This window comes from Scomber japonicus, chromosome 12 (assembly GCF_027409825.1).
Source record: "Scomber japonicus isolate fScoJap1 chromosome 12, fScoJap1.pri, whole genome shotgun sequence".
NCBI classification, from domain to species: domain Eukaryota; kingdom Metazoa; phylum Chordata; class Actinopteri; order Scombriformes; family Scombridae; genus Scomber; species Scomber japonicus.
The window spans coordinates 11708468-11723199 of record NC_070589.1 but is presented as its reverse complement, the minus strand read 5'-3'; the positions used below and the strand labels follow the sequence as shown (position 1 = coordinate 11723199).

Genomic DNA, 14732 nt, shown 5'->3' with positions numbered 1-14732 from the left:
GAAAGCTGCAAGCGTAAAATGAAATGTGATCAGGTTCTAGTGGAAGAGGTTAACTAATATATTGAGTTATAACAACAACAAATATTACCAGAAAAAACGATATATGGGAGAGTATTTGTGACAAAGTCAATTCTGTTAGTAAAACCAAAAATATTCCACTCCAAAATTATTAATACAGGTGGAAAAACTCTGTATTGTACGTATTCTGTCATTGTACCTACATCTCCTCCTCTCCACAGTAACAGAAGTCATCTGAGCGCAGTGCGCAGCCGGTTAATGCCTGCCCTTCAAAGGTATTATTTAAAGACGCAGTTAGCATCAGAAATAATACCTTCAGGTTTGGTAAATCACAATGCGTGTGCTAAATAACATATTTGCATTTTCTCCTCCCTGTATTTTGCACACTGGGCTTGAAACGCCCCATATTACATATTCATTATGGCAAACATGCATACAGTTGAAAGACACAAACCTCAGTGCGCTGCGTTAGTAGATCAGCTTGCACATTTTTTTGCTGTTTGCACACGTTTTTACACACGCAGACCTTTAGTAAATCAGACCCATAGTGCAATATTCAACCGTTTGTCGTAAAACTACTTTTCCTTCAAATATACTGATATTTTAAAGAATTTAGAAGTATGATAATTTAGTGTCTGCTTTTCCCTATCACTAACGCAACATGAGTAGACGGAGAGTTTTGGGAGACCCACTTTTGACTCTCCTTGAAGGCAACACTTGAAGGCCTGTAGTTCTTCCTTGCCCCAACTACATCACTGGACACATCAAATAAAGGCGCTGGTGCTGAAAGAACAACACATTTTACAGCTGCGCTCCAGAAACACAGAGAACATCAGCAACCACTGTAGGCATATTTCACACTATATCCCTAATTTGGAAAGCTAGAGATGAGATGGAAAATCTGCACAATGGTCCTTTAAATAAATTCATGTAATGCTAATATAATTTGCTGTGGATGAACCTAACTGAAAATATCATGAAAACACTTACACTCTCCAGCTGCTTATTATGGGCTGAAGATTGTTTGTGTTTATGTGTTGGTCTGGTACGAGGTTGTCTCTCTATATCAACAAAGACTTGGCACGGTGAAAATTCATCCTTGAACTAAAAAAACATTAAACACTGACTTTGTTTTGATGTTTTGAGTGAATCAATGAATGTGTGTGCATGTGTGTGATTACTACGTACTGAAACTTTCAGAATGTTGGATGATGAGGTTGTGCCAAACTTTTTTGTACTGTGTTGCAAGGTGCCATTAATAAACACTAGAGGGCAGTGCTGTCTTGTGTCATGAATAGATTTTTTTCCACTCTGATGAGACATTGCTGCATGTATAATTAGATTTTTACAAATCATGTCTGTTTTGTAAACCTATCCTTTCTTAAAACCACACATCAATATCAAAAAGTGTGTCTAATTGCGCTTCACACTCTCTGTTCTCACCATTTAAGAAAGGGTAAATACTTTTCTAATCTCAAATGAGAGATGTCATCCTTCTTTTTGCATATCACCACAGGAGCACAGCTGCAACCCTTCACAGTTGGACAGATTGCTCCCATAACACCTCAGTGCTTCCATGCAGACACACCCAAACACACACACACACACACACTTCTTTGTAACTGGGCCTGCAGCCTTGACAGTGATCTCCCTGCACATGTGTGAGGGAGCGTCTTCAGTTACTCTCCCTGCACACTGCATACACTCGTTTCAAAGGTTATTTTGGGCTGCACAAGTACCACTGTGACCCCATGCTTCCAGCCTGTGTGAAATAATAGGAGGAGTCAAGATTTCACCCTCCCATTCCCCATGTAAACTGGCAGGGGGATTTCCCTCCAAACAACAGGTTCCCCCAGCTCTCCAAGCTGCAGCATACGGTCAAATCGTCATTTTGAAACAATGGACAACAGTCCCCTGCAGGTGTTGACTGTCCCCACAGCCCCTTACCCTGACCAGAGACCTAGCACCAGTGGCCTGAGGAAAAAGGTCTATGTCTTCCAGACTAAGAGGAACTATCTGCACAACTTCATCCAAAGTATCTTCTCTTCCATTGACCTTCGTGACCGCCAGGGTTCAACAGTAGTGGTGGGGGGAGATGGACGCTACTTTAACCGGACCGCTATTGAGGTCATTGTGCAGATGGCAGCTGCCAACGGGGTCAGTGTCACCATGTGTGTGGATTTACTGACTGTGTGTGTTTGTTTGTGTGTGCATGCTGGTAAGTGGGTGGGTGGGTGTGAGAGTGGATAGATGTATCACTGTGTGCAAATCACTGCATGTATGTCAGTGTCACCTGCCCCAGCACCTTTTATTATCTTATCCTTTTGTCTTTGGTTATACCAACATCATATTATATTTGTATTCAAGTAGCAGCTTTTGGCTCATGGTTGTATTTATTTCATTAATTGATTACAAAGAATGTAAAATTATGAATTCTAAGAATTAACAAGTTAAAGATGCACATAGATCCAAATTCAAACAAAATACTAGACAAATCAACAAGATGATTGGAATTGGTTGGCTTTTAGTATTGTAATACATTACATTATTATATTCAAAATTATTGAATTAAGCAATTAATTCAATAAAACATTAATTAAGAAACATTACATTGTAACGTTAAATTCAAAATAAAAGATACCTTTAAAACATTCCCATTTAGATTCATTTAAGTCACTCTTGGTGTACTTTAATAAATATTTAGACAGTCTTTAAGAATCTATGTTTGCATTTAATGCTATGAAAAAGTTTGGCAGAAGAGTCACAACTCAAGGTCCACTTACTAACTTTTTTGGGGGGCTTGATGCCATATTACACAGTCCGCCTAATTGTACTTTTATGTCATCATTATGTTAAAAAAGTAATAATTTTAATAAGAAACTGTTGGTCTTGTCAAGATTGATATATGATTAGCTGTAAGTCACAATGTAAGCAATGCAATACAACAACAGAACAGTGTAATGCTGAGAAATAAATAAATGAGAAACAATAAATGCTGCCTTTCAGCAAACAGGTAGTCACCGCTATAGCTGTAGCTGCAGCTCCAGCTACTCTGCTGTCTTCAAATAGAAACATTTGAAACTTGTTTTGTTTTCAGTCATCCTGCCAGCAGCAGTAATGAGCTCTCTGTGATCCACAGGTTTAAATTACACAAGCTCCAAACTTGTGATGCTTTCACAGATGGAGGGTATACTTAAAGGGATTTAAAATACGCTTAGACATGACAGAACTTGCTGTTGATGCTGTAACGGCTGCACATTAAGTGAAATTCTAGTAACTCTTTAAAAGAAGCATGACACCCTGATAGTCAGCAGCATTCCCTCCCCTCCCCCACTCAAATAATCCAAGACACATACTCATACCAGCCAATATTTCCTCAGGTGGGCCGTCTGATCATTGGACACCATGGGATAATGTCCACGCCTGCTATCTCCTGTGTGATCAGGAAATACAAAGCCATTGGTGGCATCATCCTCACTGCCAGTCATAATCCTGGTGGACCTGATGGAGACTTTGGCATTAAGTTCAATACTGCAAGTGGAGGTATGGTAACTGGAGAGGAGGAAGCATGCAGGGGCCTTGGCCAAGTGCAAAATAGTGCAAGAGATGTCAGACATTTAACAAGGCCTCATTCAGGCATGCAGTATGGACACAGTTCTGAGATATAGTTTGTTTGACATAAAATCTGGGACAAAGTTCAAGCACATCAAAACAACAACAGTCTGTTCAGTATACTGAATGTTTACAGCTGTGGTTTTACAGTACACTACATGCAAATATCAAAGGTAACAGCAGTTTCTCTGCCTCATCCAGGACCAGCCAGTGAGGCTGTCACAAGCAAGATCTTTCAGATCAGCAGAACCATTGAGGAGTTTGCCATCTGCCCCGGACTCCGAGTGGATCTGACAACTCTGGGAAAACAAATGTTTGATCTGGAGAACAAATTCAAACCTTTCACAGGTGAAGTGCAGCATGAGTGTGTCACCCATCACATCAAATTAGGAGAAGATAGAGGCAGTGTGAGAAAAGAAAGGGTATCGTGTCACTTTATCCTTTCCTAATTTGATGGATGTATCACTGAATTGTCTAAGCACTGAGAAGCCAGCGAAGCTCAAAGTTCACTAACAATAAATCCGTCTTTCTGTTTCATTTGTGGTTATCTCCAGTGGAAATTGTGGACTCTGTGGAGTCTTATGCTAACCTGTTGAGGAACATCTTTGACTTTGCTGCTCTGAAGGAGCTTCTGTCTGGCGAGAACCGCATCAAGATAAGACTTGATGCCATGCATGGAGGTGAGAGAATATACCAGGAACATGTCTTCAGACAGAAAGAGTCCTACATGCTTGTTTTGCATTGAAACATTCTTAATTATGTTGATTTAAAGAACGTATCAATGAATCCTTTCTCAGAGGTGTCCTATTATCTCGGTTAGATTCGGAGATTATTCATTAAACTGTCATGGGTTTGAGATCAAACTGGGCCCTTTGTTTCGCATCTAATTCCAATCTTTTTTTCTTCTGTTCCTCTCTTCTTTCAACTATCTAATTAAGTCACAAAGAGACTCACAGGTCAGTGTATGTAGATTTGGAATCTGCACTCAGTATTTGTTTTATAACTTAGTCATGGGCTTTCAGTAAAAACAACTTGTTATGATGCACATGTTCCTCCCTTGTTTGCATAAGGTGAAATGTGAAGGACAAGTAAAGTCACCTGTCAGTACACAAATCACCAAAACATCTGACTGTTGATTTTTTGGAGATCCCATCAATATGAGTGCATCATTCAAAAGAAACTTAAGATCACAGAAGTGTTGCAACCTTGTTAGAAAGTTCTGGGCTTTGTTCTTGTATTGAAAAGGTGACATGAGGTTGTAGGAGCAGTTGGCCTTGCACTGATTCAAAATGATTAGGTTACTGAAGCTATTTTAAGTTTCCCCAAACACTGAAACTGAAACTAATGGTTGAACACTCTCTTCACACCCTCACCAACACCACAATACAATTTGAACCCTCCCAGGAGAGGAAGTCATGCCTAGTATTGATATTGATAGGGTCTGTATTTTACTACACACTCCTATCACTCGCTAGTTTTCTTAAATATGAAACACAGCTATGCCCACAGTGCCACTTTGTACAATTGAACATCCTTGTTTCATACTGGTCTTCTCTCATCCCTGCATATCTGTCACCTGTGTATGTTCTCCAGTGGTAGGACCATATGTGAAGAGAATACTGTGTGAGGAGCTGGGCTGCCCTGCAAATTCTGCTATCAACTGTGTCCCAGTGGAAGACTTTGAGGGTCAACACCCAGATCCTAACCTCACATACGCTGCAGATCTGGTTGACAGCATGAGAGACGGAGAGTATGATTTTGGCGCAGCATTTGACGGTGATGGGGTGAGTGCATCTATTTCTATTTTCTAAAAAACAAACAAACAAAAAAAAACAGTATCACTTTTCTATTTGGAGGTGAAGAGTACTTCACAGTCACGTCTGGAAAGAACCTGAACCGGACGTTTTGACCTCTGACCCCTGTCTGTCTGCTGGCTTTCTAGGACCGTAACATGATCCTTGGTAAGCACGGCTTCTTTGTCACCCCATCTGACTCTGTGGCTGTGATTGCTGACAACATCTTCTGCATCCCATACTTTCAGCATACAGGGGTGAGAGGCTTCGCCCGCAGCATGCCCACAAGTGCAGCTTTAGACAGGTAAAACCTTTGCCTGGCTTTTACATATCACTCTCAGTGTGGTGATGTTTTAAAGGGTTTGGCCAAGTAAAAACATGATTTAGTGTCACTGTGTGTCTCCAGAGTTGTACATGTAACTGTACAAGTTTTTTGATGTTAACCTTTTGTTTTAGTAGGTTTTTTGTGCTTCCTTTAAATACTCCTTTGCTGTATTTCCTGCAGAGTAGCCAAGGCAACAAAAATAGAGCTATATGAAACTCCCACTGGGTGGACATTCTTTGGGAACCTAATGGACGCAGGCAGACTGTCTTTGTGTGGAGAAGAAAGCTTTGGAACAGGTATCATATTTTTTGTTGTTGTCTTGAATTGTTGCCTTAATTTAATTCTTGAATGAATTCTTTAATTTTAGTTTTTTGTTTGTTTGTTTTTTTTTTTTTTGTACATAACATCTTTCAGGTGGAGACCATATTCGTGAGAAGGATGGGCTTTGGGCTGTGCTGGCATGGCTGTCCATCCTGGCCACCAGGAGACAGAGCGTGGAGAGTATTCTTAAGGACCATTGGCTAAAATATGGAAGGAACTACTTCACCAGGTGAGATGTGGGCATAAACCAATGGTCCAATAAACACTGGGTCTGTATTCAATGTTGTATCCCATCAACCATCAACTGAAGTTAAAAAGAATGAGTAAAAATCAGTGGTTCAATTATTCATTAGTAAAATATTGAACATCATTTTCTAATATAGATATAACTATTATGAAATATGGGCTGAAATTATTCTGTGCTACTACATGGGACTAAGAAATATAAAGACCATGACTGACACCTAGTGGAAAATATACACCATTACATATTCCCATCAACCTGCCACTGCTGAGTACATAAAAACTGTCAAAGACTTTAAAGAGTGAAAGACCAGGTATATATCAGCAAATCTGCTAATTTGGTGCTAATTTAACATTCTTGATTTTCCTTTATTAGCATCAGTACCTCACCAGAGATATAAATAAGTTTGAAGTTTATACAACTGTCCTGATTTTGGGTTACACATAATCTCATAAAGCTGTATTCACAATTTGAAGGAAAGGTAGATTTTCTTGGTGTTTTGGCAATGTTATGGTGGCAAAAACCCTATATTATGAAAAAACAAATCTGGGTGTATTTTAGTATTTTGGTTGTTTATTCCCTCCTGGACCAATATCTGCTCTAGGACTATTATCTGCTCCAAGAGGAAACAAACAACTCTCTAGTCAACAGAGGGAAATTCAGAACCTCAGAAGTGAGATATTTGCAGTACAACTAAGCTTGCACATATTCTGTTTGCTGTTGTTTGTTCTAGATATGACTATGAGAACGTAGACATAGATGCAGCCTGTGACATGATGGAAGATGTGGAGCTCATGATTGCCGACAAGTCCTTTGTGAAGCAGAGATTTGCTGTAGAAGACAACATCTACCAGGTGGAGAAAGCCGACAATTTTGAGTACACGGACCCAGTAGACAGCACCATCTCCAGGAACCAGGTACGTAACAGAAACACAGTGAGCTGTATGATAAAGTTGTTATTTGTACAGATTAGGACTCATTTTAGCATTAGACTGGACGACTAGCCTGCAAATCCTATAAGCTTCAAACAGTCTGTGCTTGGATCTTTTTGCTGCAGGGTCTGCGGATAATCTTCTCTGATGGTTCCCGAATCATCTACAGACTCAGTGGGACAAGCAGTGATGGGGCCACAGTCCGAATATATATTGACAGCTATGAGAAGGAGCACATTTTTCAAGATACACAGGTAGAGTATCCAATTTTGATCATTTGTAAAACTAAAATAGTCAAGATTTTTCCAATTATTGAGTGCACAATATTGAAAAACAGTGTGAATGCTGCTGTGTGGTTGTGAAGAACAAGGCCCAGAGTAGAAATGTATATTCTCATATATGAAGCCCTAATTTGTTTTCATTAAATACTGAATGCACCATCAATATATATTCCAGAATTTTAACAAATGGGAATCAAGTAATTCACATATATTTCCCCTTCTGGTTATTTGAAGGACTTTCATATTCACAATAGTAATAAACAGTACTATATATGCCTGCTTATAGTCATTTAATATCCATGAGGAAATGCATCACTGGCCCATGTTCTTGAGTCTAGATATATTATCTATGTTTGGGACAGGTGATGCTGGCACCCCTGGCAACTATCGCTCTGAAGATTTCTCAGCTCCATCACAGGACGGGTCGAAGCGGTCCATCAGTCATCACATGATTTAACTCATAAATTACTCCATCATTGCTAATCTAATGACCTTGTTGTTTTTCTTTCCAGATTTTTTTTATAAACTTATAAACTATAATCTTCAGTTCCAAATGTAGCAGTGAAACATACAATAGTTTGCATTTTAGGTAAAAATATATCCAATGACTGTGTCTGTATACCACATTAAATAGCTTTTTTAAATTTTTGGTTCATGATTGTTGTTCTCATATAGTAGACTATGTGTTGCGGTTTAGTCACTGTTTTTTAATCTGTGTCTATTTTATCTTTTGTTATCTGCAATTGTATTTTATTCCAACGAGTCACTGCAAAAAATCAGCAGCCTGTTGAAATCATCAATTTCATCATCTAGTTCAAAACATCTCATTCTGATGTTATATTTTTCTATTAAAAGCAGCATGCAGCTTCAACAGCAGTTAAACTTCCTCAGTGAAACTTTTCTTATGAAATGTGGTTTTGCATACTCAGGATGTCTGCTTCATGGTTTTGCAGAAAGTTACTCTGATGACTGATGAAGAGATTGCAATAAATGAGCATCTTTGCAGAGCAGGAGTCCTCCCATAAGTTGCATATTCTCATGTGCACAGTGCTCATTTCTAAAGTGAAGGACTGGGTGTGTCCTGCCATGAAGCCTTAAATTATTATTTGGATCATCTGTACTCCTTCATTCAGAGAAATTAAAATTCATCTGTGAAAAACAACTTGAAAATGAAGTTGAGTGTCTGGAGGATGAGTGACAACACGCCAGCTTGCTCTTGCATAAGCAAACTCTTGAAAATGGCAAATAACAAAGAAACTCAGCAGCATCAGTCCACAAACATCTGGTCCAGCTCTGTGATCACTCATGCCCTTTGATGTACTGCGCCTTTCTCCTGGTTTCATCTCCATATTAGTCCGAACCTGAACATCAGCGAGAGGCACACTGAGCTTAACTCAGGTTCATTTAAGGTTATCTTATTGTGTATTTCAGTTCCACTAAAAATTTTAAATGGAAGTGAAAGTAACATTCTGTCAACAGAAAAAGCCCACACATGGTGTTCTGAGTTAAATTTGATATGTACTTATTCAGCATTACAAAATCACCAAGCAAACATGGTGTTGTATTCTTCACATTCAGTAAAATGCATTTAAACTGTGGTGGCTGGTAATTCCCTGTTTCAGGTAACATAAGACCATAATATGATCATCAGAGGTGGAAAGTAACATTTACTGAAGTACTGTATTTAAGCATAATTATGAGGTATTTGCACTTTACTTGAGTATTTCCATACTTAATACCTCCACTACACTACACTACTAGGGAAATATTGTACTTTCTACTCAACTACATTTATTTGACAGCTTTTGTTACTTTTCAGATTAAGATTTGACATAATGGATAATATGACAAACTTAAGACATTGTAAGAGTATGTTTTTTCCAGTTTTTTTCAACCTTTTTAGTTTTTGAAGTCTTACAAAAAGCAGTGTGTAGTTGGGGTCACATTTCAGATGCTCCCCCATATAGTGATTTTCCCTCTATACTTCTCACATGGTTTAATATAAATAAACATTCAAATGATCCAAATAAATCACCAAAAATCGTTAGATAAGAGAAAAGACTGAAAACACTTTTTTTCTTCTTGCCTCTCTCAATCATCTCTGGAGCCCTCAGATTTATCTGGTGAACTAGTTAACTAAACTAGTTAACTGTGTTTAAAGTAGTGTAAACTATCTCCACCTCCAGCAGCTACAACAGCAACATGCTGCTCTAACACTGATACTTCAGTATTAATAATCTAATGAGGTCAGACTATATACTGTATATTAAAACATACAAACAACAATACAAAATCTTCATACCATTGTATCAATGTTGTAACACAAAGTACCTCATTCATCATCCAAATCTCTGTTACACTACACTGTTACAGTTTACCTGCCATGCATAAGTGCATGCTACTTCTATGCTTCTTCTTCTTCAAACTTGTTGTGCAATACCTTTTTATTATCTTGTTTTCTATTGCTGCTGGCCTCTGACAGTTACTACACATAATTTTGTTGTATGCCTACAATGAAAAATAACGTGTGTATATACAGTACTAGTTGTATAAAGTACAATACAATGGATTTTTTGTAAATGTAGTTACATTCCAATGTGTGAATCAGCTGCAACAACATGGGGAGTAAACTATGCCTGATTGACCGGCTGATTCATTTCCCTATAAGCAGCTGATGATGAGAGGAGTTACTGTATCTGCTGCACCTGGCGGCTTCCAGGTGTATTGGCATTTTCAACACTCGGCTGTAGTGACCAGTGTTTTTGCGTAGATGATACCCAAAAAGTTGGTACCAGATAGCAAGTACCAGGACATATTCACAACTTAAACCTAAAAGACGAGCAGAGTAGAGTCGAGTTAAGCTGATACTATGTAGTGGAAAAGCGGCCTTATTGAACTTTCTGAGCTACTGCAGCTTTAAGACAGTCACCTGACGACAAAGACGGGGAGGGGGGCTCATGGAGGAAGCAGGAAGTTCGTCTACCAAGAAACAGAGCCTGAGCACATAAACAATACACAAAGGAACTAAAGTCGTACTGACACTTGGACACAGTTTTCGCAATGGCGGGTATCAAAGGTAATGACTGTATGCGTTAATAATCCGTTTTGAGTAGAGAGTTATTTCCATTAAGTGACGCAGTGTTACTCGGTAGCGTTAATGTCTGAAAACTTTGTTAGCCTAACTAAGTGTTGTACACTTTTCAAAACCTTTGCTGAATCATTTCGAAACTTATAAGAGCGCCAGTCAAGAATAGTAATATCTGTTACAGTTTGGCTGAGCCATATACTCACCTGAGCTCCATTTTAGCTCAGCTTTAGTGATATTTACAGTAATGCTAAATGTTAGTGTAGCGTACACATTTTGCATTTAGCCTGCTTCTGTTGTGTTTCTCACTATGATTCTCTTCTTCCAGCACTGGTTGGTTTGTCCTTCAGTGGTGCCATCGGCCTGACATTTCTTCTTCTGGGTTGTGCACTGGAACAATATGGGTGGGTCATAAAGTGTTCATAATATGGCAAATAGATGGAGTATTGATGCTTTAAAGGGATAGTCAGTAAATAGTTGGATGGTCGTCTAGGACTGCAGCTGTTTCCATTACTAATACATTTGCACGATTTTGTCATTATTTTTAAAATATTTTTTTAGTAATTATTTGATTTGTATAATGTCAGGAATTGTCATAAACCTCTTTTAACAATTCTGAAACCCACGACGGATGTCTTTAAATAAATGGTAAATGGACTACATTTATATATTTATTAGGATATCATATCCTCATGATAGTGCAGCCTTCAGGAGCAATTTGGGGCTCAGTATCTTGCCCAAGGGCACTTCAGCATGCAGACTGGAGGAACCAGGGATTGAACCACCAATTTCCCAACTAGTATATGACCTGGTCTACCATCTGAGCCATAGCCACAAAACAAATAGACTGTTTCGTCTGAGCAAAAGTTAAAAAAAACAACAAATATTTAAGAGGACAAAAAAGGAGCAGCAAATCTTTACAGGTTAGAAGCTGTAGCTAAAGGTTGTTTGTATTTTTGCTTGAAAAAGTGCTTTATCACAAATAACCAGTTGAGGTGGTAAGGCACTGCAGCATATTAGCCAGTGATAATGCTACTGATATTTTGGCATTATGTGTGTATGTATGTATGTATGTATGTATGTATGTATGTATATATAATAACAGGATCTGGAGACTGAGCAAATGTCTGTGCATCACTATCCTTGAGTAACTTGTGCTTTTTTTTTACATCTGAAAATATGAACCATCCATTTATCTGCTCTACACCTGTTTTTTAGGGACTACTGGCCACTGTTTGTCCTGATTTTTTATGTCTTGAGCCCCATCCCGACCTTCATATCCAGACGCCTCAGTGATGATGACTCCTCCAGCAATGCATGCAGAGAGCTAGCCTACTTCTTAACAACTGGCATTGTCGTGTCAGCCTTTGGGCTCCCTATTGTCTTAGCCCGCACCAGCAAAGTGAGTTCTCTCTCCGTGTGTTAAAAAATGTTAGAGGTTGATTTACATACAGTTAAATTTTTTACTTGTTTGTGTAAATATATTTATGCTGTCTGCATTATATCAGTTGTTACTATGTATCATCCATGCTTTATGCCTTGTAATAACCAATAGATGACAACAGATAACTTTTAAACACTTGAACTTAAATATTTCTGTGTCACAGATCCAGTGGGGTGCCTGCGGCCTCGTGATGACAGGAAACGCCGTCATATTCCTCACAATCCTCGGCTTTTTCGTGGTGTTTGGAGGTGGCGACGACTTTAGCTGGGAGCAGTGGTAGTGCGCCTTTGGACAGTGGCCATACAGAAGGAATGATTGATGAATGGATGGATGGATGGATGGATGTGTGGGTGAGTGGTGGGTTGGTGGATAGTTAATGTATAGACTGCAGACTGAGGGGCACGTGTGTCCTGTACTCAGTGGAGGGGGGTCACACTCAGGTATAGGCCTTTAAAAAATGTAAAGAAATGATTGGGCATGTTATTTGGCCAATTTTTATATTAGGGGGTATCACAACCTGTTAATGTGCCTTATGTCTGAGACCAGAGAGACACTGATGTCTACACCCCTCTCATGCTATAACTCCATCACTATCCACCTTAATCCGTGTATTTTAGCTTGTCTTGCATTTGTTTCACCCCTCAAATCATCTTTCCCATTGCAGCTTTCTGCTATTTCATTAGTTAATCACTTTCATAAAGGGATCCTAAAGAGTAACTCTATTGTAATCTACATTATCTGTCCTCAGTGGTCAAGGGGGAAGTGGCTATACTGAGTTACGGCTTGCTTATTACGAGTCTTTCTATTTAAAGCGTAATGGCAAGGCAAGTTATCCTAATTCATGCTATCTGACAAGTAGTTACAGAACTCCTAATCAGGTAAGATGTGTTTGTATGGAGGTCTTGTTTTTTTGTTTTTTTTGTTTTTTTTTTGTCGTTTTGCTAGAAGACTTTACAGCCTTACATTTTGTTCTGGTGCAATTGTTTACATGCTCACCAAAGATCATTTTTTAGACTGCAAAAAAAAGGAGGAGCAAATTCACCACTGAATTGTGGGGATTTGATGTAGCACTGTGTAGTGAATATCTAAACCTCTATGCTTCGTTGTTGTGTGAACTGTCCAGAGAAGTCCATTTATATATTCATACAGACAATAAACAAATTCATACTATTGATAAAAGAACATATTGTTAAATTGTGAAATATATTTAACATGTTTAAATGCAGTACATGTTTTTATGCTCAATATCCTAATGGAGAGGACTCCACCTGCAAAATCATTCATAAGTGCCTGTTCATACACGGATATTTGAATTTAGGGAAAAATCACTGTCATTTTTTCCATTGACATCTGTAAATCAATACTTCATCCTCGTGTATTTTTTTCGTCATCAGTAACTGACCTTTAATGACTTCCTGGAGTTTGTCAGTTTGGTTCATAGACTATCATCAGATCCAATACTATCAATGTTATGAAAATTCTGCTCACTGTCATATATATATGTATAGTTGCTCATGTGCTTAATTCCTCATACACAACTCTTTTGCAAAAGGAAAAAATATACTGTGCCTTTGACAACTGACATTTTCATTACCATCTGTGGGGGAGCTTTGCTCTTTCTTTTGTGACTTTCCTAGCCACACTTTAAAAACACTAACGAGCACTTTATGAGCTCTCAAGTGTCATTTTGTAAGCTCCTGACTGCATTTTGTTTTCTAACATTGATTAAAATTCTCTGTATAGTGAAACAAACTTACAGACTCTGTCTTTCTGTACACTGCTGGCGTGAGGAGAGAAGTGAATATTGCAGGAATCAGTGAGGTAGATTTAGAGGTTGATTTAACCAGCAGGTCTCTGGGCATTGCTGCTGATGGATGATGCATCCAAACGAACACCTGTACATTACTTATACAGTGCAGTAGCAGTAGTGAACCTCAGTAACTGACTCCCACAAGACAGACTGGAACAGAAGGAGAGGTGATGTGTGGGCGAGTGTGTTTCTGGGGTTATGTATACCTCTGTCTTACCAGACATTGAGAGCAAACCCCAGGCCTGTCTGACAGAAATTCAGGTGTGAACTGCTGTTTAATAATTTAGACATTCTGCAATATTCGACAAGCAGCATGTAAAACAGCTCCATTTTTTCCTAGTAACCTATAATTTTCACAACAAAAACATCTCTCTACCTCCCTCTCTGTTTTACTCTTGCTAAACACAAACATTAAATGTTGAATACAGATTGGCATCATTGCCAGTTATGAGGAAGTTGCATAACAAAAGACAGATACACGCCAACATTATCTATTCAGGGTTAAATAGGTTGTGATCAAAATCAACCATGCAGCTGTGCACAACTTGAGTGGTTCAATTTCAATCTCTGTTCACGTGTGTCAGGAATGTATTGAAGCTGCTTCACCAATTTGAGTGTACAGCTGAGTGCATTTCCTCCTCAAACAAAAGGAGCCCACACAGCAAAATAAATTATTTCTGTGGAAAAATATGTGTGTTTCCCGCCTCCAGTGATTGCAATTCACAAGGGAAGACGCAGCATGTGTGGACTAACTTCCCACGGAGAGAGAGTGGTTAGCGGCTGTTTCAGTGCTGCTGTATGAAGATTCCCAAATGTTTTGACATGCAATATGCTGTATATTGTACCCTGCATGCACATTATCAGTTG

The 14732-nt window shown here is 38.8% G+C and overlaps 2 protein-coding genes across 2 annotated transcripts; both read left to right on the top strand.

Annotated features, from left to right (window-relative positions):
- Positions 1–1635: 1635 nt before the first annotated feature.
- Positions 1636–8438, top strand: LOC128368550 (phosphoglucomutase-1-like). Its single transcript, XM_053329395.1, has 11 exons — positions 1636–2175; positions 3399–3561; positions 3832–3978; positions 4185–4310; positions 5224–5414; positions 5573–5727; positions 5929–6044; positions 6163–6298; positions 7047–7230; positions 7371–7499; positions 7889–8438. The coding sequence occupies exons 1-11, from the start codon at positions 1918–1920 to the stop codon at positions 7976–7978; spliced, it is 1695 nt and encodes a 564-aa protein (XP_053185370.1). The 5' UTR covers positions 1636–1917; the 3' UTR covers positions 7979–8438.
- Positions 8439–10432: 1994 nt separating this feature from the next.
- On the top strand, positions 10433–13807 carry LOC128368563 (leptin receptor gene-related protein). The gene is made up of 4 exons (XM_053329410.1): positions 10433–10602; positions 10940–11015; positions 11830–12013; positions 12219–13807. The coding sequence occupies exons 1-4, from the start codon at positions 10587–10589 to the stop codon at positions 12333–12335; spliced, it is 393 nt and encodes a 130-aa protein (XP_053185385.1). The 5' UTR covers positions 10433–10586; the 3' UTR covers positions 12336–13807.
- Positions 13808–14732: the final 925 nt, after the last annotated feature.

Coding starts and splice junctions, on each gene's coding strand:
- LOC128368550 (XM_053329395.1), top strand. CDS start 1,918: ATGGACAACAGTCCCCTGCAGGTGTTGACTGTCCCCACAGCCCCTTAC. Junction 3,979..4,184: donor CAAATTCAAACCTTTCACAG/GTGAAGTGCAGC, acceptor GGTTATCTCCAG/TGGAAATTGTGGACTCTGTG. Junction 4,311..5,223: donor ACTTGATGCCATGCATGGAG/GTGAGAGAATAT, acceptor TATGTTCTCCAG/TGGTAGGACCATATGTGAAG.
- LOC128368563 (XM_053329410.1), top strand. Junction 11,016..11,829: donor TGTGCACTGGAACAATATGG/GTGGGTCATAAA, acceptor CCTGTTTTTTAG/GGACTACTGGCCACTGTTTG. Junction 12,014..12,218: donor TCTTAGCCCGCACCAGCAAA/GTGAGTTCTCTC, acceptor TCTGTGTCACAG/ATCCAGTGGGGTGCCTGCGG.